The 24,430-nt window shown below is 28.0% G+C and overlaps 4 protein-coding genes across 7 annotated transcripts in view; 3 read left to right on the forward strand and 1 right to left on the reverse strand.

Moving 5' to 3' along the window:
• Positions 1-1,341, forward strand: part of LOC105250920 (CD109 antigen) — a 17,620-nt gene extending 16,279 nt beyond the window's left edge. For all 3 annotated transcript variants that reach the window (XM_011257309.3, XM_011257308.3, XM_011257310.3), the window contains exons 27-28: positions 14-116; positions 418-1,341. In XM_011257309.3, coding sequence (XP_011255611.1) covers positions 14-116; positions 418-623 — 309 coding nt within the window. In that variant the 3' untranslated portion in view covers positions 624-1,341. The remainder of the gene's footprint in view (positions 1-13; positions 117-417) is intronic.
• On the reverse strand, positions 1,158-18,703 carry LOC105250922 (cation-independent mannose-6-phosphate receptor). The gene is made up of 16 exons (XM_011257312.3): positions 18,457-18,703; positions 17,973-18,201; positions 17,747-17,901; positions 17,086-17,363; positions 16,286-16,436; positions 15,998-16,149; positions 15,796-15,905; positions 15,468-15,709; positions 15,173-15,382; positions 14,879-15,022; positions 14,403-14,576; positions 14,023-14,200; positions 13,870-13,940; positions 1,908-2,043; positions 1,454-1,602; positions 1,158-1,376 (listed from the first exon to the last, which is right to left on the reverse strand). The coding sequence occupies exons 1-16, from the start codon at positions 18,511-18,513 to the stop codon at positions 1,284-1,286; spliced, it is 2,529 nt and encodes an 842-aa protein (XP_011255614.1). The 5' UTR covers positions 18,514-18,703; the 3' UTR covers positions 1,158-1,283.
• On the forward strand, positions 3,183-12,142 carry LOC105250921 (protein toll). The gene is made up of 6 exons (XM_011257311.3): positions 3,183-3,498; positions 7,548-7,772; positions 8,319-9,313; positions 9,415-9,733; positions 9,820-10,440; positions 10,669-12,142. The coding sequence occupies exons 2-6, from the start codon at positions 7,587-7,589 to the stop codon at positions 11,800-11,802; spliced, it is 3,255 nt and encodes a 1,084-aa protein (XP_011255613.1). The 5' UTR covers positions 3,183-3,498; positions 7,548-7,586; the 3' UTR covers positions 11,803-12,142.
• A 714-nt stretch (positions 18,704-19,417) lies between the features above and the next one.
• Positions 19,418-24,191, forward strand: LOC105250919 (scm-like with four MBT domains protein 2). 2 transcript variants are annotated; one of them, XM_011257305.3, is made up of 8 exons: positions 19,418-19,609; positions 19,721-19,782; positions 20,688-21,097; positions 21,186-21,275; positions 21,449-21,960; positions 22,172-23,022; positions 23,132-23,784; positions 23,894-24,191. In XM_011257305.3, exons 2-8 carry the CDS (start codon positions 19,737-19,739, stop codon positions 24,062-24,064), a joined length of 2,733 nt encoding a protein of 910 aa, XP_011255607.1. In that variant the 5' UTR covers positions 19,418-19,609; positions 19,721-19,736; the 3' UTR covers positions 24,065-24,191. The 2 variants fall into 2 exon arrangements, with proteins under 2 accessions (XP_011255607.1, XP_011255608.1); XM_011257306.3 differs by having other exon boundaries at positions 19,418-19,782; positions 23,135-23,784.
• Positions 24,192-24,430: the final 239 nt, after the last annotated feature.

Here is a 24,430-nt window from a genome sequence, read left to right on the forward strand (position 1 = left end):
TCCTTTATCACAGATGATCAAGGAAGAATATTGTCCTACTGTGTCCGCGTTTAGAACGCATAAAGTAGCTAAGCAGAAACCAGTTCCCGTTTCTATATATGATTACTATGATTCATGTAAGTATATTATTTCAACTAATTTGATTTTTAAAAAATGTTTGAGAGATATTCTCTATTTCTAAGACGAAAATAATATATATATACATATATATATATATATATATATATATATATATATATATATATTTTTTTTTTTCTTTTTCTTATTTATATGTATATATGTATATGTATGTGTGTGTGTGTGTGTGTGCGTGCGTGTGCGTGTATGTATATATACACTCACACACACATATACATACATACATATAAATAAGAAAAAAATATTATAAGAAATATATTTTTATTTTTATCTATACAGCGAGAAGAGCAAGAGTGTTTTATGAGGCTAGGAAAACAACTTTGTGTGATCTATGCGAGGATGAAGATTGTGAAGATATATGTGTCTCGAAACCTGGCAAACAAAAGGATAATGCTACAGTATCCGCTGCGTCTCGTATTTATACTTGTGTATATTTACAACTCACATTCTTCTCGTTTTACTTATTGCTTCATAAGTACTTGTAATTATGTTGTTATCAAGAATAATTATTTTATTACATATCTTAAATCTCTTTAACAAAATAACGAGGAGCTATATAAGTTGCGACCAAAGTACTTGTTATACAGAATATAAATTATTATAATCCATTTTTTATGGAATATCTAAATCAAATTAACGTAAGATTTAATTATTTAGTAATATTATGTTTATAACAAAAACTAATAATGTTTCTTGTTGTTAGGGAAAAATTATTTTTCACATCATGGATTCTCCTTTAAATATAGCGTTGTTTATATAAAATGTTTACATTTTCGATTTTTATTATGATACTCTATGACGGATATATATAGTTATTAATTCTAGCGAACATAGCTATTAATTGCTGCTGTGAAAAATAATTATTACCCATGATATTCTTTTTATGGTAACGTTTTATGTAAAAAAAAACATACAAAAAGAAGAGGGAAAATAATAGAGGAAATCTTGAAAAGGAGGTGATAGGAATTTGTAGCACACGATTATTAATGAAATATATTAATTTCATACTTTATCCCATGTGATTTTCAAAACGATTTATATTCGACGATTTACAGTAAATATTGAAAATAAAATTATTAATAATTATTATAATTCGGTAATTCATAACATCTCTAATTTTAGAACGAAAATATAATACTGTTTCGCTACGCATGCAGAAGATCGTCGTCGCTGTCCGTTTGATACTGCGTAGGATCGGAAGCGCCGAACAAAAGCTTAGCCTCCTCAGTCGTATTGACCTGTGATGATAAAAATGCAAAATTTATGCGGCAACTCATAAAAAGTTCATGAAAAGACAGAAGAAAAACAAACGTACTTTACAATATTGGACACGACCCTCGTTTCTTCTAAAACTAAACACATTTACCCACGAGCGAAAGCACGCTCTTTTCTCCGGATTTCGAAAATAAATTAAAGCGGCTAGTACTGCAATCACAGTTAACACTATGCCAGCTATCGCTCCAGCTGTAAGAAAAAATATTGTAAAATCATTGCAACCAGATAGATTGAGACAAATGAAAAAATTCTTTCTCTAGATAAAACAAAATAATTTCATTTAATGAAAATGTTTTTCAATGGTTTTTTTCACCATAAAAACAAACTCGGCAAACGTCCTTTAAAAATTAAATAAAAAGAATAATTGACTCTGCTTTCCTTATGTCTGCTGTATTTACCGTATGGCTCTCAATTATTCAGAATCTTATCATTTGCCTCAATCTGTCTTAGCAAATTCGGCGGCATTGTAATCTGATATCATCAAAATGTATTACCATGTTTACCGTGACTAGAAGAAACTAAGAGAATTTCGGAGGATGGTACTTTTTCTCGCTCCGGATCCTGAGAATTTGCATGTTTCGCGCAAATTACTTCGGTGTGCCATTCAAATTCCGCACTACACTGCGATTCCTATAAGTCACAAAAAAAAATAAAAATAAAAATGACATCAAGGTACAAATTAAAAACATGAATAATCCATATGTATAAATTTTATTCGGTTATACAGCTGACAACTGTCCGTAGATTATCACGTAATTACCGATGATAGATTATAAGCTTTGACAATATTATTTCAATCCATCTCTGTCGTGAAAAAATGTATGTTTTACGTCTCAATCGATAATTCAATTGTGAAAGTTGCAGAGTGAATAAAAGCAAAATACTCAAATATTTCTTGAATTTGAAGAACTGTGTAAAGAATTAACATTATATGTTTCACATTTATGTATACATACACAATATAATATTTTTAACATTCGAATATCTAATGTAAATAAAATAAAATAATTTTACATCTCTTGAGGATTTCTCTTCTTATTTAATTTTTAATTCTATTTAAATTTTTTAATTGAAAATCAATTCGAATTAATATTATGAAACATATATAGTTAATCTCATTTTGACACCAGTTGCAATAAGTAAGAAATAAAAATATATGAATTTGATAGAAAAGATAGATGTAGAATATTAAAAATTTTGAACAGATAATATCCACATTATCAGTCTCCAGGAAATATAAAAATTGTTAGTGATTTCTTTCTGCATTTTATGTAGAAAGACGGAGAAAAAGTTCGAATATTTTAGCTAGAATATTTTATAAAGAATCTCTTCTTTCATTGATAATATATGTATATAAGAGATTTTGATGATAGGAGCGATATTAAAAATATCCTGAAATATTTTTCCTCTTTCATCATTACTATTTTTATCAAGTTTGCATATTTAATATCATCAAGATATAATCTCTCGAATATTTTATATTCTCCTTCAACAGATAAAATCGAATATAAGAGAATCAAGTTTATTAAAAGCAGAAAAACATCAAACATGACAAGTAACATGAAATATTTAATAAAAAAAATTCTTGTTATGCAAAGATTATAATTTTATGTTTAGTTAAATTTTGATATAATTTTATTCTTCGACAATTTTATGCTTCAACACACAGTGTATGAAACATCGTGTACGGAAAAAAAGAAAAAGAAAAGAAAGAGAGAAGATCCCTTTTTCTTTAATTTTCAATAATAAGCAATGTTGATAAACAGAAAAAAAAGGAACGCGAATGAATGAGCGGGAGATTCCGGAGAATGACAGAGAAAAAAGGCAAACAGAGTGGGGAGAGAGAGTGGGGAAGTTGGAAGAGGGGAGGTCACGCGTCACGATCGCTCATATTCAGTCAGTGAGTCAGTCTGTGTTGGACTGTGCGGTTGTTGTGTGATTGATCTGACAAAAGTGCGTATGTTTTCGATATCGTTGTTAATAATTAATCACCGCTGTCTTCTGATAAGAGAAATCAAGGTGAACAACCCAATTGCAAGAGCCGCAAATGATTGTCCGCTAACGCATGTACCATATTGCAAATCGGTAAGTAAAACGGCGTACAGACGTCATTTCCACGAACCGGTTCAGGTACCGCCTCGCGAGTGATCGTATCGTCTACAGGATCGGATTTAGCTTGGAAAAAGAAATCGTTGTTACGCGCGAATATATTTAATAGCGATCGCATTTAGAAAAAAATAAATAGTTGACTTCTTGTTGATCAATTTTGACTTCTATCAAGCAATAAATCCATATTTCAAATCAATACATCCGTATCGTACATTCATCGTATTTTCCAAACTTGCTTCATCGTATCATTAATTTTTTTTCTTATCTTTTAAATTTCTCGCTGATTTACATATATATGACGTGAGAACGTGTTTTTCCTGTCTCGTCTCGCGTAGCGAGGAATTCTAAAATGCAAAAAATGTAATCCAAACTATTATTTGCGTGCAGGATGATAAAGCAAGTTTATTTTTATCAATATATATATGTGTGTGTGTGTGTGTGTGTGTGTGTGTGTGTGTGTGTGTGTGTGTGTGTGTACATGTATAAAATTGAAACAAAGATCTTAAAAACTTGGGGGGGGGCGGTAAAATTTCACTAGCTTACGAACACCTGTTATACGCGAGTAAATCAAGCCCTGTTGTGTGACGTAAACATGCCCGTTCACTGAAGATCGTCAAGGACGAAAAAATCATGTTTTGTTAATCGTCGTGATTGTATCGTAGTTGAGCGACCAGGATGTGCCATGTTTTTTTTCGTTTTTTTTTATTATCGAGATATTCGTTGATAATGAATAAATTCCGCGTTTCCCAAGCCTATGATTTAACAACGTAATTTACGCTGGTTATACACGGTTTAAGAAAAGTTCGAGTAATTTTACGGAACTTTTATACAGCAACCGATTTCTAGCAGTTATTTACATAATAGGAATATAATTGAGATTCGTCAAATAAACGGATGCGAAAAAGCGAGATAGAGAGAAGACATCGTATCAAAATCGAGATATAATTGCATCGCTTATGAACTTTGGATCGATGTGTGTATCGATTTTTCCATATCAATATTAATAAAAGTTAATTAGTGTGCAGATTTGAAATCACAGATAAAGCAAAATTATATAAGAGAAAATTAAAAGAAATGTAATGCAAAAAAATGTACGTATGGGTTTAGAGATGGCTACATATAACGCGGATGAAAGGAAGGGAAATATCAACATGCAAAGATCATGTGTTATCATTAATACGATATCATTTTTTATGCGGACATTGCAATAGGCTACGAGAACACAATAATATTTACAAGTTTGGAATAGTCTATTTTATTTAACGCGGAAAGAATTATTAAATAATTATTGTTTTTTTAATATAATTAAATTTGAGAAAATCATTGATTTGATTTTTTAAAAGAAATTAAGAGACTTCTTTCTATATAAAAAAAAGTGTATTGAAGTCGTGAATATTTTTTATTAATAAATATTTGTAACAAAACGAGGAATCTTTTGCTTCATACTTTAATTTCAACATCAACGAAGAATATAAAATGATAAAGATGTAAAAATGTAAAAATAAAGTAAAAATTACGATATAGACCAATAAGATCGATATAAGATCAATAAAACATATATTGTCTGTTTGAATAATATATGGCTTCTTCCGCATACTTTTGCAATTGTTGCGTATTAACATTTTTGATTATTATTCAGAAATGTAAATATTTCACAGAATTGAATAAATTAAAATAGTTAAAAATTAAATAAAAATTAAGTTACGCGCGTTCTATGAAAAATACAATCTTGCAAGAGGAACCATCAAAATTTAATAGATAAAATCTTGGAACATATCATTGGACATGTTTGCATTTAAATACATGTAGTTTAACAGGTGTTAATATCTCATCGATTATCATGTTATCAAAATATCAACGAATTAAATTTTTCTTCAATTACGATATAGCGTGTTCTCAGTCATATAATTATATATGTATTCACATAATGATAGATATGCGTGTCTATAATATAGTATAGGAAAATATGATAAATAACATAATATATAATGCATATAATGTAATGTATAATAAGAATAATATATTAATAATATAATATAATATAAGGAAAAAGGAACTGCGTTTGAAAGTATTTTCTAGAATAGTTTTTAAATGAGAGATCATAAAAATCAATCACTGATAACATATCATTTTCAGTGTGATAATCAGATAGTAATATAATATATTTATACATATACATAAATTTATCAAAATTGTTAATTTAATTATCTTCAGCTCAAAAACTTTAACATTCACGTTTGTTGAGCCATACTATGTCTTGACTGTGTTGTATAAAAATTGTTTCTCGATAAACCAAAATTATCTTGTATATTTACTTTTTGCTAATTTTATCTGTACTAGTATCTTTATAGAATATATAATAGATTTCTTCGTTTTAAAGCAAATTTTGAGATAAACTATTATTGAAGTTTTCAATTAATATATATATATATATATATATATATATATATATATGTGTATATAAATATATAGGTAAATATATAGATAAATATATAGGTATGTACATATATATGTACATACTAGTAAATACTTTAATATTTGCGAAATTTTTTAAATCTGAGAAATCAAATTCATTCATTTGCATTTAAATGAATATATAAAGATTTTGTAGTTAATTACATTTCACAAATCTAGTTTAAACAAAAAAACTTTTTAATTTTAATCCTTCGGAAATTACGAACATTTTGACAATGTAATTAAAAAAACTGAAGTTGTTTATTTTCAACAAAATTTCTTATTAAAATCAAGATTGAAAATTTTGAGATATATATATTGTTATGATAATTTCTTTAAGTGCCAAGCTTTAAAAATAAATTAATTATCGTAATAGCTTTCCATGTATGTATTAAAGTAGTTATCTGTTGACTATAATTCTATGAATATAACGTGAATGTTTGCACACATACATAAGTGTAGGTTTGCCCAATCAATATTATATAAGTTGCAATGTCCATGCTCTTTTTTTAACATCAACAAGGAATACAAATAAATGACGACCATATATGACTATGAATTAAACATAAATTATATATTACGGTAGTTCTAAAAAGTTCATAATGCTGATGTTTTTTCATCATCAACGAAGAACATAAGGAGAAACATAAAAGATGAATTGAAATGAATTTTAATACGAATTGAAAATAAATTATATTGTTCTAATAAATAGAGATTCGTGCCAAAGTTTTTTCCTATTTTTCAACCAAAGAAGAAATCCTGATTTAAATAAATTTCATAATTTTTGAAAGGAAGAAACTATATAAAAACAATATTTCTAGATAAAATAAAAATATCGAATTTTTAATGATTTAAAAAATTTTTTAAATTTTAAAAATTATTTTTGCAACAATACAATTTCCTGTAATAAATTTCTTATAGCGATGTAATAACTATTATATTAAATTTGGAATCTTATTGTGTAATTATCGAATATAAATATCAAATATCGTTTATATCAAAATGTTATAAAGTCGTAAAGAATATCAAGATCTCCTTTTTGTCAAGTGATGCATATAGGAAAAAAGAGTACACGTATGTCATAAAAAAACAAATTGATATGCTGAATTATAATACTGAGAATCATGAGCTAGCCTTTTGTCATAATAGTTTCCGCGCGTTTGCAATTATGTATCACGTAATTCATCAAAGAATATAAAGATAATCAATATAAAGATTAAAACAGCTTTTAGTTATAAACGACCAAAATTTTTCTCGTTAAGAAAGATTTTCTTTTACAATCAGAAATATAAAAAGATATATATCTATATGTATCTATAAAAATTCATACTTTATTTATGAGGTTTAGGTTATACGATATTGTATGTGATATATAAGAATGTATAACAGAGTTGGTAATAAGCTTATCTCGAAAAGAGGAAGTGTAATACATTTATCTAAGCCACGATACTTCCGATTTTCGTGTTATTGCTGTTAACATTTGTGATTTGGAAATACGTGAGAAATGAAAGCACATTACATACAATGTGATAACGTAATAAAAATATATTCTTTTTTGCTTGTTTAAACAGGTATCAGACTAACGGAAAGAATTATAATACATCTTGAAAATGATTACCCGTCGTGAGACATATTTCGTGATTTTGATTATCACTATAAGCAGTTTCTCTGCCTTTCTTTGTCCAAGAAATAGAGGATGCGAGTGCGTGAATTTTGGGGATGCTTTCGAGATAAGTTGTTTTGTGGAAAACGACTCGTCTTTCATTGTAAATATTCAACCGAATCAATATGTAAAGGTACATGTCTATTTAATCTTAAGAACACACAATTTTAAAAGAACAATATATAAATTCGAGTATATAACATGAATTTATTTTCAACCAAAAATAATATAAAATAATATAAAGCAGGTAATCTACTTTTTAATACATCACAGTTCTTTTTCGATAAAATTAATGAAATAATTTTTTTTCAAAAACACATTTATATTTTTAGAGCTTATTTAGATAATTAAAAGATTAACAGGCTTTAAGATATTTCATATCAATTATGAGATACTGACTTGTAATCAGAGAATTCAATCTGCATACATATAGGTATAAAGTTAGACATTTGTAATCTAATTGTAAAATAAAATGTTTTCAAAGAGTTTATCCTATTTTATTTATTTTATATTATTTTATTTACGCACATGCTTTTTCTTTTGAAATTTTCCACATTATATTTATACTGTTCAGAAAGTTTTGAAATCTATATATTAAATATGTGTTCTTTGTTTAGTTATTATAAATAAATATATATCATAAATTAAGTTTTTATAATAGCGTGTTTTCTTTACATAGATTGAATGTATCAACTCGCCAAATTGGACACATTTCCATTTGCATGTGGCATCCTTAATGAAAAATGAAATCAATTCAATGATTTTTTTCATGTGCGATTTACCGAGCAACAGGAGTTTGGGTGGAATCACACAAATGTTAGCCACGGGTGTTGAAAAATTGAGCTTCCAATCGTACAAGAACTTGAGCTTTGCTCTGAAAAAGCAACATCTGGTTGGCTTGGAAAGTCTAAAGACTTTGATTTTATCGAGCAACAATATATCCTATATAGATGAGGATCTGTTAACCAATTTGACCAATTTGACGGGACTCAATTTACGTGACAACAATTTACGCTTAATCAATGGAATTTTCAACCATACTCCGCAACTGCAGTGGCTCGAATTAGCCGATAACAATTTGCAATCGATAGAATTAGGTACATTTGGAAATCTGAAAAATTTAACATTGCTCAATTTATGGAAAAATCATTTAACGGAGCTACAATTGGGAATTTTCGATGAACTCGTCGCTCTCCAAAGTCTCGATGTTAATAGAAATAATATCATCAATTTACCAAAAAATATATTTGCGAAGCTGAAGAACCTCAAGATTCTCAATTTATCTCTAAACAACTTCACAGATTTACCGAGGAATCTGCTACGAAATAACACGAAACTAGAAACCTTCACTTTGACTGAAAACAAAAGAAATATGACCTTGCCAGAAGAATTTTTCGCCAATTTAACAGAACTGAAAGTGTTGAATTTGAAAAAAAATGGACTTATTACACTGTCGAAAGATATTTTCTGGGGATGTTCTTCGCTAACCAATATTACTTTAAGTCTAAATTATTTGAGATTCTTACCCGTGCAAATATTCCGAGACTTGAAAGAATTGAAAGAATTGATATTGACTTTCAATGATCTCGAAGAATTGCCTGATAATATTTTTTTGAATACCAATCGATTAAGAAAATTAAATTTATCAAAAAATCGTATCACTTTCATTTCTCAGTACGTTTATATTACTATTACTATATAATTGTTATTAAGTAATTGTTTTTATATTTTCCATGTTTTTATTAACGAATTTAAAATTCTTTTTAACATTGCAGGCATACATTCGACGGATTATATGCATTGGAAGAATTAAATATAGAAGAAAATCAATTAATGTCTATTTCCGGCCAAAGTTTTACATCTTTAAAACAATTAAAAATTGCTAAATTTTCCAAGAACCGTCTTACGTTACAATCTACTTTTCTTGAGTATCAGGATGAATATGGAACTAAGTCACCTTTTCATCAATGCATTGAATTAAAGGAATTATATTTAGCCAATAATAGCATTTCGGAAATATTCAGTGACTGGAAGTTGAGTAATTTGCAACTTCGAAAATTGGATCTCAGATATAATAATATATCCTCCATAACTGTAAGTATTTGAGAAAGCACATACATATTATTCTGAAAGCGATAAAAATGCGATGAATAAATAAAATGTTTCTTTTTTAATTGTAGAGCGAAGATTTGCAATTTTTATCGACCGATATTAAAGTGGATTTAACTTATAATAAAATACAGCACATCTTCTTGCATAATGCCGAATATATCGCGCAACCTCAGCAGGATTTTCATGATAATATTAATGGGGCGATAATATTAGTGGGGAACAATCCATTAAGTTGTGATTGCGAGTTGTATGACTTTTTACGATATATTGAAGGCAGAATGCATTCCAACGTTCAACATTATTTCCACATAATACCAGAAAATTTAACTTGTCAAAGCCCAGAGGATTTGAAGGGTGTGCCCGTTAAAAATTTGAAATCAAAATCATTAATGTGTACGGTGAATAATACAAATCCCTATACTAATTGCCCCGAAATATGCGATTGTTTCGTGAAACCAGAAGGCAACGTATTTATATTCGACTGCTCTCACAAAAATTTGATTAGTGTTCCGAGCGATATAAAAAGTCCTGACGGCGATGTTTGGCAACTCGAATTGAATTTCGCCAATAATCGGTTTACACGAATGCCGGATTTGAAAAATTTAAAACGCGAATCGGTGAAGAAACTATTATTATCTCACAACAACATCTCTGATATCTTTTTAGACGATCTGCCCAAAAAAGTACAAGTGAGTAAATTTCTACATTTTATCTAAAAAATCATCTAAAAAGAAAAATATCGAAAAATTTAAATAATATTCGTAAAACAATATATAAAAAAATATTTTGTTAATGAGAGAAATCGATCGTAGAAATCAATCTTGACGTTTTTCCGGATTATCGTGTATATATAAAATAATAAAAAATATTATATTGCGCTTAAGATTAAGATTTAAGATTGAAATTTCTGTTTTCAGGTCTTAGAACTACATAATAATAACTTATCAACATTAAATCCTGATGTGTTAGAGTTTTTGAGAAACTCTACGAATTTACGTAACTTAACGTTAGACGAAAATCCATGGATATGCGATTGCAACACTAAGAACTTTCTAAATTTCATTCAAACAAAACTCATAACTATGCCCAATCTATTTAAAGTAACATGTCCCGGGAAGAACAAGGCTATATCGGAGATGACTACAGCTGAATTTTGTCCGTTTGATAACACAGCGATTATCAGTGTCAGCATAGCGATCGCTTTAATGGGATTGTTTATTGGCATTACGGGACTATTCTATTACAAATATCAACAACAGATCAAAGTGTGGCTATTCGCGCATCAATGGTGCTTGTGGTTTGTAACGGAAGAGGAATTAGATAAGGAAAAATTATATGATGCCTTTGTAAGCTATTCGCACAAGGATCAAGATTTTGTGGTGAATGAACTAGTGTCAAAATTGGAAAACGGCCCGACGCCGTTTAAACTGTGTATTCATTATCGGGATTGGTTGGCGGGCGAATGGATACCGGCAAATATTGCTAGATCTGTGGAAGATTCTAAACGAACGATAGTAGTATTGTCGCCGAATTTCCTCGAGAGTGTCTGGGGAAGAATGGAGTTTCGAGCCGCTCACAGTCAGGCATTGAGTGAAGGTCGAGCGCGAGTAATATTGATCTTGTACGGTGATATCGGTCCTATAGATAACTTAGACTCAGAATTGAAGGCATATATAAGTATGAATACTTATGTCAAATGGGGAGATCCTTGGTTTTGGGACAAATTGAAATACGCATTACCGCATCGAGCCAAATTATCTAAGAAAACTAGCACGATCGGAAGAAAAATCTTTGAGAATCATCAATTGTGTATTTCAAATGGAGATAAAAAAGAGCTAATGTATCCGATTGGAATTCCCGAGACACCTCCAAACACTACACCACCTGCCGATACGTTTAAAACATTTGTATGTGACAAGAAGCTGGAGGAACAGTTACCTTCAAACGAATTTCCGCAAGAATCGTGTAAATTAAATGGAACGATCATTCTTACAGCAGAACATTTAATCAAACATGGTCCTACGATTGATAATACAGAGTGTGTTGTTTGACAACACAAAGATAAATTATAAGAAATAATGATGAGCGATTTATATTTCTATCTGTGATAGATGCAGTGTTGATGCTCCCAGATTGTTTTAAGAATTTCTTTTTTTTTCGTAAAGAAAACAATCTTAATTTAGAATCTTCAGATAAAATGATTAAGAATACAAAGAATCGATACGTATTTGTTACAAGAACAAGAGAAAAGGAGAAAAAATATGAAAAATATAACAAGCAACTGACTGATGTTAAAATAAACCTATATGTATAAATATCAACATAATATGTAAAACCTATTTTTTATCAATTTCTGAGAAATTAATCTTCAAGAACAACAAAAAGCTAATACTTAAGTAATATATATAAAATATTATATATATTGAAAATTTATATTAATTATATTATTTTGCCAGTTTTTAAGTACCATTCAAGAAATGTGTACTTGAATTTAAACTTTTGTGCGTGCTATATAAGGTTTCAAATCAAGATTATAAATTGTTATAAATTAACTTTTATAACACGATATATTATAATTATTATATCATTATATAATGTTTATTCTTTTTATAGATGTTATTTTTAATATACTATATTCTCTATTATGCAATATATGTATATTATAAGGTTTCAATATATCTTTTAAAAATAGTTTGTATGAGAAAATACTCAGTATATTATTTGACGTGTTATGATGCATCTTATTTAGGTATCAATATACACTTATCTATAGTGCAATATTAATGGACACGATTTATATGTATAATTTTTTATATAATAGTTTATTATATGTTATATGTAAGATGTTCCGTATCTCCATTATTGTATCAATCCTTAGCAGATTATTTGAATTGTTAAATTGTTAAATGCTGATGCAGTAATGATAGAACAATCTATCATAATTTAAGTTACTATGACAGTACCTGATAAACAAAAGAACAATTAATTGTTCTTTGCGAAATACTACTTTCCATTTTAAATATGCATTATTTTCCATGTTATGCATTAATGCTGTGCATTAATAGGAATATTTATATAATACAAAATTCTCTGCTTTTTCTAAATACCCTCTCATATATATTTATTCTTGCAATTTGATATACATTGTATATATTGGTTCTTATTAAATATATCAAATCATCAAATAAAATATTTCTCATTATTTTTACAAACTTTAAAGTAGTTTAGAGGTTTGTACAATATTAGCATAAAGAAATGCAAAACTCCAAATTATAATACTATTTAAATGTTATATAGACTTTATTATAATTTTTTGTTATTTTTTTATTATATATGTTGAATATCTTATATTATATTATATTATATTATACACACACACACACACACACACACATACATAATATGCTTTTAAAAAGATTCTTTATCTGAAAACATCCAGAATATATATGACGAATATACGTGTTTATAATATATGTATGTATGTATATCGTATATATATGTAGATTTGTAATTTAAGAATTGTAAATATATTAGATTTTAAAGATTGGATAAACCTATAGTGTGAGAAATCATATAATGAATATTCTCACTAAAAGATTAATTGAATTTGGATTGTCTGGAAAAAAATTTTGATGCTATATGTGCATAGCCATTAGCGTGAAAAAAATTTTGCAAATATTAAAAAAAAATAAAATATAATAATTTTATCTCTCATGCGATTAGTAAATTAATAAAACTTTAAAAAATTTTAATAGAAGAGTATAATGAATATAATGAATGATGTATATAATGAAAATGTAATTTCACTATAGAATAAATGCTATCAAAGAAATTTAATCAACGTTTTCTCACTGATTGCTGCATAAATCAATTTGTTAGAAATCTATTTAGGAATTCAGAAGGGATATCAAAACTCATTATATTGAAACAAATAATAGAATCTAAGATCAAATAAATGAGAAAATACTTTCGAATACATTCATCAGAATGAAATTTTCAATAAAAAGAAATCTATTTTTTTCTTTAAAGTGTATCTTATAGTGTTATTTCTGAAAAATTTCTCGTTTATTTTTGCCGGGAAATATTACTGAGTAAAAATTCTGAATAAATTCACTTACCAGCAGCAGTTTTGGTGCACCGATGCCTATAGAATCATTACATAAAAATCTTACTTCGGATGTGTAGGAATCTGTTAAAATATAAAATAGAATTTATATATATTTGTAAAATAAATTATGAAATAAATTAATGAAAAATAATCAACAACTTACTATTATTACATTTACTGCCATTTGAATATTTAAGCTTCACGTCATCTCGGCTATAATCGAAAATCACACTTTTCAGCGATCCATAACCATTACTTTCGTGACATACAGCAGAGCCATTACAATATTTTTCTCCACCACAAATATTTATACTGTACTCTTTGCCTTGTTTACCTTTTACCTATAAAAATTTAGGAGATAAAATATTGAAATATATATTTTAAATAATTGAATATATATAATATATAGACAGTTATAAAGTTGCTTTTATATCAGTGAAAAAGAATTTAAGAATATTCTGAACTTGTACATATGCTATTATTTACATAAATAACATATTCAAAACATCTTAAAACTTTTCTTTATAGAATATATTTACTCACATAGTGTATCTGATCTTTTTTATGTAAGAAAGAAAGATCATATTCGTACGAAAGAAAACTATCCTTTATAATACAAGGTGGCGTCCAGACGCCTATCACAGCTCCACATGCTATACTGGTATGCCATTCAAACACATACGTACAATTAACATAAGTCTTATATACTGGAAGTCCCTAAAAATACAAAAGCTTGAGCAAAGTATTGCTTATAAAAATATCACTTTTATAAATAGAAATATATTTTTAATCATTTAAATGTATCAATTGTTTTCAAATTATAAAGAAACCAATAAGAAGCAAATTTTGAAGGAATAATTAATATAAAATCTCATTTCCCTTTAAAATGAATTTTACATAACTTGAGAATTTGAATTGAGTTATAAAGATATTAACTTTTTATAATGATAAAAATTGATTAAAAAAAAATTTCTCATTAAAATAAATTAATAAGATTAAAGAAATTTATATATTGTTACCTGATTATTATTATCACAAACAAATGTAAAATTTGAAGATATTGATGTAACTGGATCTTCTGGACACTGTGATCCACCAATATAACGTAATACTGTTTGTAGATCTTTATTTAATGTGGGGCTGTTCTCAGGAAATCCCAAATTCTATTAAATTGTTATGTTAATAAATATTATAAAAATTTTTAAATTTTATATTTTAATTGCAATACTCTCTCTCTCTCTCTCTCTCTCTCTCTCTCTCTCTCTCTCTCTCTCTCTGATATATCATAAATATATCATATTTATTATACTCACAATTTCATTAGTATATTCATTCTTCGAAGTTACCGAAACTTTACAAGCAGCACTACCATATGGACATGTAGGACTTTGTTGAGTGGGGACTAGCGGTCGGCATATGTTTATGTGGAACTCAGTACCGTTAGCTTTTACAATGTAATTACTTGTAGATCGTATAAGAGGAGTTAAGTTAATCTCGTTGTCATTATTAGTTGTGCATTTAATCTAAGTGAAAAAAAATTCACTATTTATAACAAGAAAAAAATAAAAAATTATTGTACAATATGCATAGAAGCACATATATGCTTACTTTTTTCTCGCAAGCTAGATCTGTGTTCCAGTGTATAATGGTTTGACAAGAATTCTGTTCCATAAGAATTGGCTGATTGGATGATCCTTCTGGTCTGCAGACAAATTTAATAATTGTATAATGGTACATTCCATTTTCGCATGAACTACCATTGAAATATTTTAAATAAAGACCATCCTGCTGCCATATCAATTTTATATCAGCTTGACCCAATGATATATTGTATTTTGAATTACATATTGCTATATAAGAATAATTGATGAAAAAAATTTAATTTTTGTTCTACAATTATAATATATGCAATTAGTAAGAAATATGTTGTATGTACCTGTCCCCGCTACGCATGTACTATCTGTAAGCCCTTCACATACTCTTAATTTTATATTGCTTGCATTTACAACAGTAAAATCTTTATTCATCAATGGCTGCAAATTATATCTGTACATACATGATAAAATATATAGTAAAATTATATGAATGTATCATATATTTACGAGTATTAATCACGCATCAAGGAATCAAATTCTTACGTAAAATTCGTGATTGGATTTGTAACAGAGCATATGCCTGCTGTTTTGACACTGTAGTTACGTAGAGACTCAATACTGCATGCTGCAGCAGTATACCATACTAATTGATAATGACACTCATTTTTTCCTCCAACATATTCTGGAATAGTCTCCTGTGTAATAATATTTCAATATTTTCAAATGCATTCCATTAACATGTGTACTATATATTTTGTGTGTATGTATATAATGTATATAATATATATATATATATATATATATATATATATATATAATCTAATGTTATACCGTGGCTTCCAAAAGACATATAAATCTGATGGTTGTTTTAACATGCGGAGCCTTAATATTTTCGTAACATAGCATACCATTTTGATATTCTATTTGTAAATCTCCATTCTTGAAGGAAGGAGATTCTGTTACTTCTCCTAAATTCAAATATCTGAAACAATACAGACTAGAAATACAATCTACTTTTTTATTGAGGCAAAAAAAAATTCATTACATTGTACTGTTACATCAAAAAAATTATACATTTGTGTTTAACACAATATTGTGTTTAACGAATATTACACAGAGTATTCTATAATAATTGTATTATTTCTCAAGTGCACGTTATACTGAAAAGTAATAAAATTAAATAGAATATATAATAGAAAAGTTCTCTATCGTTTTGTATTTATTAATGAAAAACTAATTAAAAATCACGTAATTCACGAAATATAAACGCGCGGCGGAAAGACAGCCTACTATTACGCGGTTACTAAGGACAATACATAATAAAATGCTTGATTATTAGTCCAATGTCGCGTGCTCATTAACCATTAAACTATCTTTTAATAATATTAAACTATAGTAAACTTTAGTAATATTAAACTATCTTTTCTCGCCGCGTGCTTATATTCGCGCGAATTTTTTTAAATTAATTTTCTATTAATTATTGCGAAAATCGCGCAAAACGGCAGAGAATTTTTCTTGTTTTAATGATCTATATACAACAAGAAGTAATGCGAATATTATCAGACCCTATATATTTATATCTGCATACATATTTAAATCTTAATGAAAGATCTATTTGCGAATCAATCTACCTATTCTGTTTTTCAGGATCATCCAAACAAGCACCTGACTTAATTGGACACATAGCACCATATTGACGTATTATAGAATGACAGACATTTAATACTATTTTGGACTTCGTCCTTTGGATCTCGTCCCTTATAGGAATGACATAATTGTCTGAAAACGTTGTTAAAGGACTTAAGTCGTAATGAGAATCATTATTAACAACTGTACAATTTGTTTGTGATCTTGGTCCACAAGCTAACACTGTCTTCCATCGCATAAATAAGTTACATTGTTTATCTGCCTAGAAATATTTTTATTGTCATATATTTATTTTTTATATATCATAGCCATTATATAACATATTGAAAGGAGAATTATTATAAAGATATTATAAATATTAAAAGGAGAATTATTATAAAGATATTATAAAGATAGTTATAAAGATCTCTAATGGCTCTCTGTCTCTAACATTCTAGTTTATAAAAATAAAAATCCCAATAGAAATAGCAATTATCTCTTAAATATTAATTATTAACTATCTTAATTATCTCTTAATTATTTATCTCGTCTCAATCATTGGATAGAATCCAATTGGATCCCCACTTATATGCTTTCCAGTATGTTATATAATTTAATAGTTGCAGGACTTGTGCTATTAAATATAGAAAAAAATTAACTACTTACATGTGGAAATAACTCAGGATATGAATTACTTTCTGCACTATAATCACATAGCATAATAATTTGCACTGTATAATTGGTATTGAGTGCACAGTTGTCACCAGTAAAATTAAATAACATTTTTCCATCTTTATTACCAACTTCCGGAGGATATTTTCCTGTTTATATAAATAAAATCAGTTTAAACTCATAATATAATACGATAGATATTAATTCTTAGCAAAATTACCTATTCCCTTTTCTGTGTTATTCTTTATTAGACATATTGCATATCCATCTTGATTATTGCATTTTTTTATCAATGGAGAACATAATTGCATACGTATCGTTTCATTTGGATAATCGTGTTTGATAATAATATCCTCTTTATTTGATGACAATTTTGTTAAGTTATATACAAAACTTAACTTATGTTCAGATACTTCAGATACTTCGCAAAAAGAAGTCACAGTTAAAGCCTGTAAAGTACACAGTTCTTTATGTGACAATCAAATTGAGAATTTTATTGAAAAGATAGGGGAATAAAGAACAATACAATGCGATTTTTCAAATTAAACAAATATAAATACCAAAATTGGATAGTTTAATCACATGAACATTAATGATAAGTATATATATACATATATATATATAAATTTATTTTTATTAAAATGCATGAAAATAAACGAGGAAAAAATATTCATAAAGGATTTAAACGATTAAATACTACATACTGAAGTGATAACAGCCCATAAAGAGTAAAGAAAGAGTAATCCGTTGAATTTTGACATTGTTTACAGAATCAGGTTCTTTCTACATTACATTATCGATGACTATTATAATGACTGGCAACATGCGACATAAAATGTAGAATAAAGACGAATGAAAATATCCATTAATAATTTCCGGCTTACACCTGTACTACTGGACTGCGCATTAATGGTGGGGGTATTGCCGAGTTAAGGAAAAAGGATAACAAATGAGTGATGTATATACTAAACTATACCTCGTTCGTACTAACTCTCATTATTCAGACAGTGCTGTATTCAAAAATAATGTATCCCACTAGAAAGAACCTAGCTTTTACAAAAGTGAAAAAAGTATATGTCAAGTACATAAAAAATTTATTACAACTTACACAACAATAATGTAAAAAAATATTAACAAAAAGATGTAAAACCGATACAATTAATACAATAAATTGTATATATTAATTTGTAATCGACACTTTAATAACGTATATGACATCATTTACTTATTAGCCATATGATTGGTCAATTTCGTTGACTTACGCATTTATGTACGATGAGCCTAATATTACATTTGTCGTACGACAAATTTTTTAAGCACATTGATTGGCTGCGGTATAATAATTTTTTGAATCTTTAGAAATTTTCTAAACGACAAATTTCTTTACAACAAATGTAATATTAGCCTTACGCAAGTTTACCTGTGTATATATAACTACTATATTCTCACTACTATAATCATCGAATCAATAATAATTTATATAAACACTAACGCAAGAAATAAATATCAAGTATTTATTCAAATTTGGACATTTAAAAAAAGTCTGAGTATAATACACACGACTTTTCTTTTTAAATAATGTAAAGAATTTAAAAAACCAGCATTAATAATGCATTATGTAACAAAAATATTTTGCAAAGTAAAAACTTAAAAAAAAAATAACAGCAGAAATTAAAAAAATAAAAAAAAGCAAAAAAATTTGATAGAGTCTATCAAACCGGTCACGTGGTCACCGCTTTGCACATCATATGCGTGTGTACTGTGTGTAAAAAGACGCGCATGCGTCCCACAAGTTGGGATCATTGCACCGAATTTGCTAGGAAACTTGGGCTTATTTGCGCATGGAGAATCATAGGGGTAACATCGATTATAGATTTAATCCACTTATTTTTGCACGTAAAAACTGCGTGCCCTCCGCTAAAGATCCATTAATATAATTTCATTATTTATTTTACGTTTGCGGGTTAGGTGATGTAAATAAATTATGGAAGCGTACGAGGCTCGAGTGCAAGAAAAATCGCAGGATGGAGGTAAAAATTTTAATAACTTACTCGTTTTATCAATTTTGCTTATACAGAACGCGCACAGCATGTGAAATTGTTTTTTTAGAATTCTATGTAATTATTACAAGAGTATAAAATTACTGCATTCTTTTTATACGTCTAACTTAAACGCTATTGTTTCTGGTAAAAGTAGATGTATATAGATGTAGATATGTATATAGACAACATGATAATTCTACGCGTTTTTAAACGAACTTTTAAGAAATTATATGCTCGTTATACATATTTGGGATACAAAATTTAACGTTGTGATAATTAGTAAGAAACGAGTAATGCATTAATTTCGTATAATCTTATTTTTCATATGTTTAGAGAAATACATTTCTATATATATATATATATATATATATATTACTCTCTCTTCTCTATTAATAATATAAAAGATGGCGTTTTGCGCGTCAGTAATATTGAATAAAAAAAGTTATTAATTCGGAAAATTAAATATTTTTATTTATGGCAATTTATAATTTTTAAGAATAATAATTTGATAACTTATCACAATAAATACATACTAAATATGTAAAATAAAATTTTTAATAAAAAAAATATTTAAATTATTTTTTTATTAAGTAGAATATAATAAAATTATTTTATTAAAAAATGTATAAAATTATTATTTTATTTTTCTTTTTATTATTCTTTTATTTTTATTAGCATTAAGTATTAACAAGTGACATGTATTAATATTTAGTATTAACAAGTGACATGTATTATTTTTTTATATTTATATTTTTTTCATATTTATTAAATATATATTTTTTATAATAAATTTTTTTTTAAATGAAAAATTTTGTTAAGATAAAATAAAAATTATAATTTGCTTTTTTTTAATATTTAGAATTATTTAAATAATTACTTATTTTACATTTTAGAATATGGATTTGTTTGGCAAGATTATCTTGATGCCACAAACAGTGTGGAAGTTCCACAAATTACGTTTCCTCATGTGGAGTTGACATTACAAAACAGTATTGAGATAGGGATGTCACTAGAGGTACCAGTACAGAAAAATAATGAGGAAGAATTAACATATTGGGTAGCTTCTATTGTCATGGCTTGTGGACCTTTATTACGATTGCGCTACTTTGGTGGTGATGATAGATCATTAGAATTTTGGTTTAATCTTACAAAAGAAGCTGGTCATGAACTTGGTTGGAGTGTGAAAAATAATAAAAAATTAGAACCACCTGATATTATACTTGAGAAATCACCAGATTGCAAAGACAAGCTGCGTGACTTTTTAACAACAGCACATACACTTCCACCAGAGATGTTATCAGGAGTAAGACATTAGATACATTTTTAGACAATTTTTTATGTTAAAATAATTAATAATTTAATATAATGCTCTCTTATTTTTTTTTGCACAGGATGGCTTAAGTATGACAGACAAGATAAAACAGGGTATGAAAATTGAAATAAGTGATATTTTGCATCCATATAAGTTATGGGTAGCTACGGTAAGAGCAATAATTATAAAACCCTCTAAAAAAAAGTATTTTACTATGAATCTATATTTAAAAAAATATAATATAAGAATAATTTGCATAATATAAATTTTTATAAAATAAGAAAAGCAAGAAAATCGTTATCTCTATGTTCTAATGTTTAAAAATATTTGATTTTTTTACAGATTATTGAAAATGTTGGAGGACGTCTTTTATTGAGATATGATACACCAGGTTCCTTTCGCGAAGACTTTTGGATATTTTGTACATCCGAACGTCTACATTCATATGGATTTACATCCAAATCAAATTCTACTTGGTTTTTAGAACCACCTGGTTCAATAGTCGACTTATATACTTACGAAGAATGGAAAGATTTATTGGAATCTAAACCAAAAGATTGTGAACTACTGGGAGAATTATTTAATAATAATGTAGATCATTCAAAACACAATTTTAAAGTTGGGATGAAAATAGAAGCCTTACATCCAATAGATCGAACAAAAATCTACCCTGCTACTGTAACGAAAGTATTTGATGATATATATTTTCTTGTAAATATTGATGTGCATATTGAACGCTCGGATAAATCAGATGATACATTTGTGACCAGTAATTCAGAGAACAATGCATGGTTATGTACTATGGAACATCCATACATATTTCCAGTTGGATGGGCGCAAAAACATAACATCAAGTAAATATCACATGAATAATATAAATATATCAATCTTTTTTATAATTTATTATATTATAATTCTACAATTATACAACTAGATAGTGTTCTATAATTATATAGAATTTTATAAAATTTATTTTTGAAAATATTCTATATAATTCTTCTTAATTTCTATAGAATTCTTTGATCTTAATATATTATGACTCCTCTTGATCTTGATTTGTTATAGAATTACTCATCCGCAAGGTTGGACTTCAAAGACTGAGGATTTTGATTGGAATGACTATCTGGAAACATTTCATGCTAGTCCAGCAGCTGAAGATTTATTTAGCGAACGTGCAAGTGCCGTTGAAGTGGGCTTTGAATGTGGGATGAGATTGGAGGCTGTCGATCCAGAACATGAACATATAATATGCGCCGCCCACATTACTAAAATCGTTGACAATCTGTTGTGGATAAAATTAGATAATTATGAATACTTCCGACCAGATCATATAGTTGACATGCATTCTTTGCAAATATTTCCTGTAGGATGGTGTGAATCTAATCACTATCCATTAAAACCTCCGCACGATTATATTGAAATTTGTAAGAAATTAGAAATGTTTATAAAGGAAGAGAAGAAAGCAAATCCTTTGGACATACCGATATCCGAACCACGATCTTCGCTCTGGTGTCCGAAAATATATTTTAATTACCGATGTTTCACGGGCCCGATGATTTCAAAGGGGAAATTGGCGACTCTTCCAAAATCAGTGGGACCTGGACCAGTTATATTAGTCATGCGAGAAGTTTTGTCAATGATAGTCTCTGTTGGATATAGAAGTGCTAGAATTTTGAAGGTACTGCAGTGTGATTCTAAACCAGATCCTGGATATCATTTGGAAGTTTTAAAGGCGAAGCACAAAAATAACACATATCGTGCGAGTGTGGCCATTGTTACATCAGGAGATATGGTAGCAGATTTTTGTAGAAGTATCTGTAAAAAATTAATGGTATGTCCAAATTTATTTGGCCCGTTATATATACCAGAAAATGAATGTCCAGATGAGTGTTACAAAACATCAAAAACAAAATATAGTAAGTAATAGTATCCTATAAAAAGTTATATACATTACATATATAAAATTGTATCATAATTATCAATTAATATGAATGTGCGTTTTTATTGATATCTTCATGTTTTTAGCAGCGTCGGTCGGAACTGGAAAGAGAGGAAAACCGAAAGGCTATACAAGTATTATGGTGCAAAAACCGAAACCTTGGGGTAGAAAACGTAGAAAACGTCGCGGCAGATGGGCAAACAAACATAAGGAGGCTCAAGAGGAATACGATCACGAAGACGAGATGCCGTTTATGTCGTTAGATCTGGCGAAACATGTCTCAGAGAGACATATTGACGAGGCATTTGACGGAAGACAACCACTGTCAGAAATAGATATCATGATACAGAAAGGTTTGGAGAAATCTGACAAGTCGGATGATTTTAAAACTGAAATACCTTCCAGCAATGCTTCGGAAGATTCTGGTAGTTCGTTCAATGATAGAAAAATAAAAGACAGAGAATTGCCTAGTCCTCCTAATTTAAATTCTAAACAACATATAACGAGATTTAATCAGAATTCTGGAGTCACTAGAGGAATTAAGAGAGATTGGGACACAAGCATAGAATCTGATTACTCTGAGGCAGATGCTGAATATGTGAAAATGCAAAAAACACAACGGCGACCGAAGACTCGGAAGCTCGATTCGAATCCGTTATATTGGAGTGTAGATGATGTATTTCGATATCTTAGAAAAACGAGCGATTGTAAAGACCTCGCATATCGCGTCAAAGAGGAAGTAAGTATATGTGTATTTTAATTCTAAAGTTTTATTCTCAGAAATTGTAAAGTTGTTTTAATTATTATACACAAATATTGATAATAATATATCTCTTTGTTAATCGTAGGAAATTGATGGTCTTGCATTTCTGCTGCTGAATCTTCCTTCTCTTACTCAGCATATGAAATTACGGACGAGTTTAGCCATGAAATTATGTCGACATGTTGAACAAGTTAAAGTTACGTTCCTTTTACGACATATTCACGAAGTAGAGCCTGATCAATATCAAGTTGTTTAATTGACTAACAATAACACCTGTAATTATCTTCTGTATAATAATTTTTTTTTATATTTTTTTTTCATTTATGTATTATATGTCATATGTAATAGCTAAGATGAAATATCAAGACGAATAATCGACAAATTTAAATAACATTTAAGACTTTTCAAATATAAATTAAAGAATATTTAATTTTTATTATCATGAATAATTAATTTTTATCACCATTTTATATTACTGAAAAACAAATAACTTTAGATCTTTGAAATCATTGAATTAGCAGAAGATAAAATTGCATAAGATAATTTATGAGATAAGATTGTTTATCAATTTATAAAAATTTATAAAAAATTAATATATAAATATATATTTATTCATATTTGT

The sequence above is a fragment of the Camponotus floridanus genome, unplaced genomic scaffold (assembly GCF_003227725.1).
Source record: "Camponotus floridanus strain SB8 unplaced genomic scaffold, Cflo_v7.5 scaffold18, whole genome shotgun sequence".
NCBI classification, from domain to species: Eukaryota; Metazoa; Arthropoda; class Insecta; order Hymenoptera; family Formicidae; genus Camponotus; species Camponotus floridanus.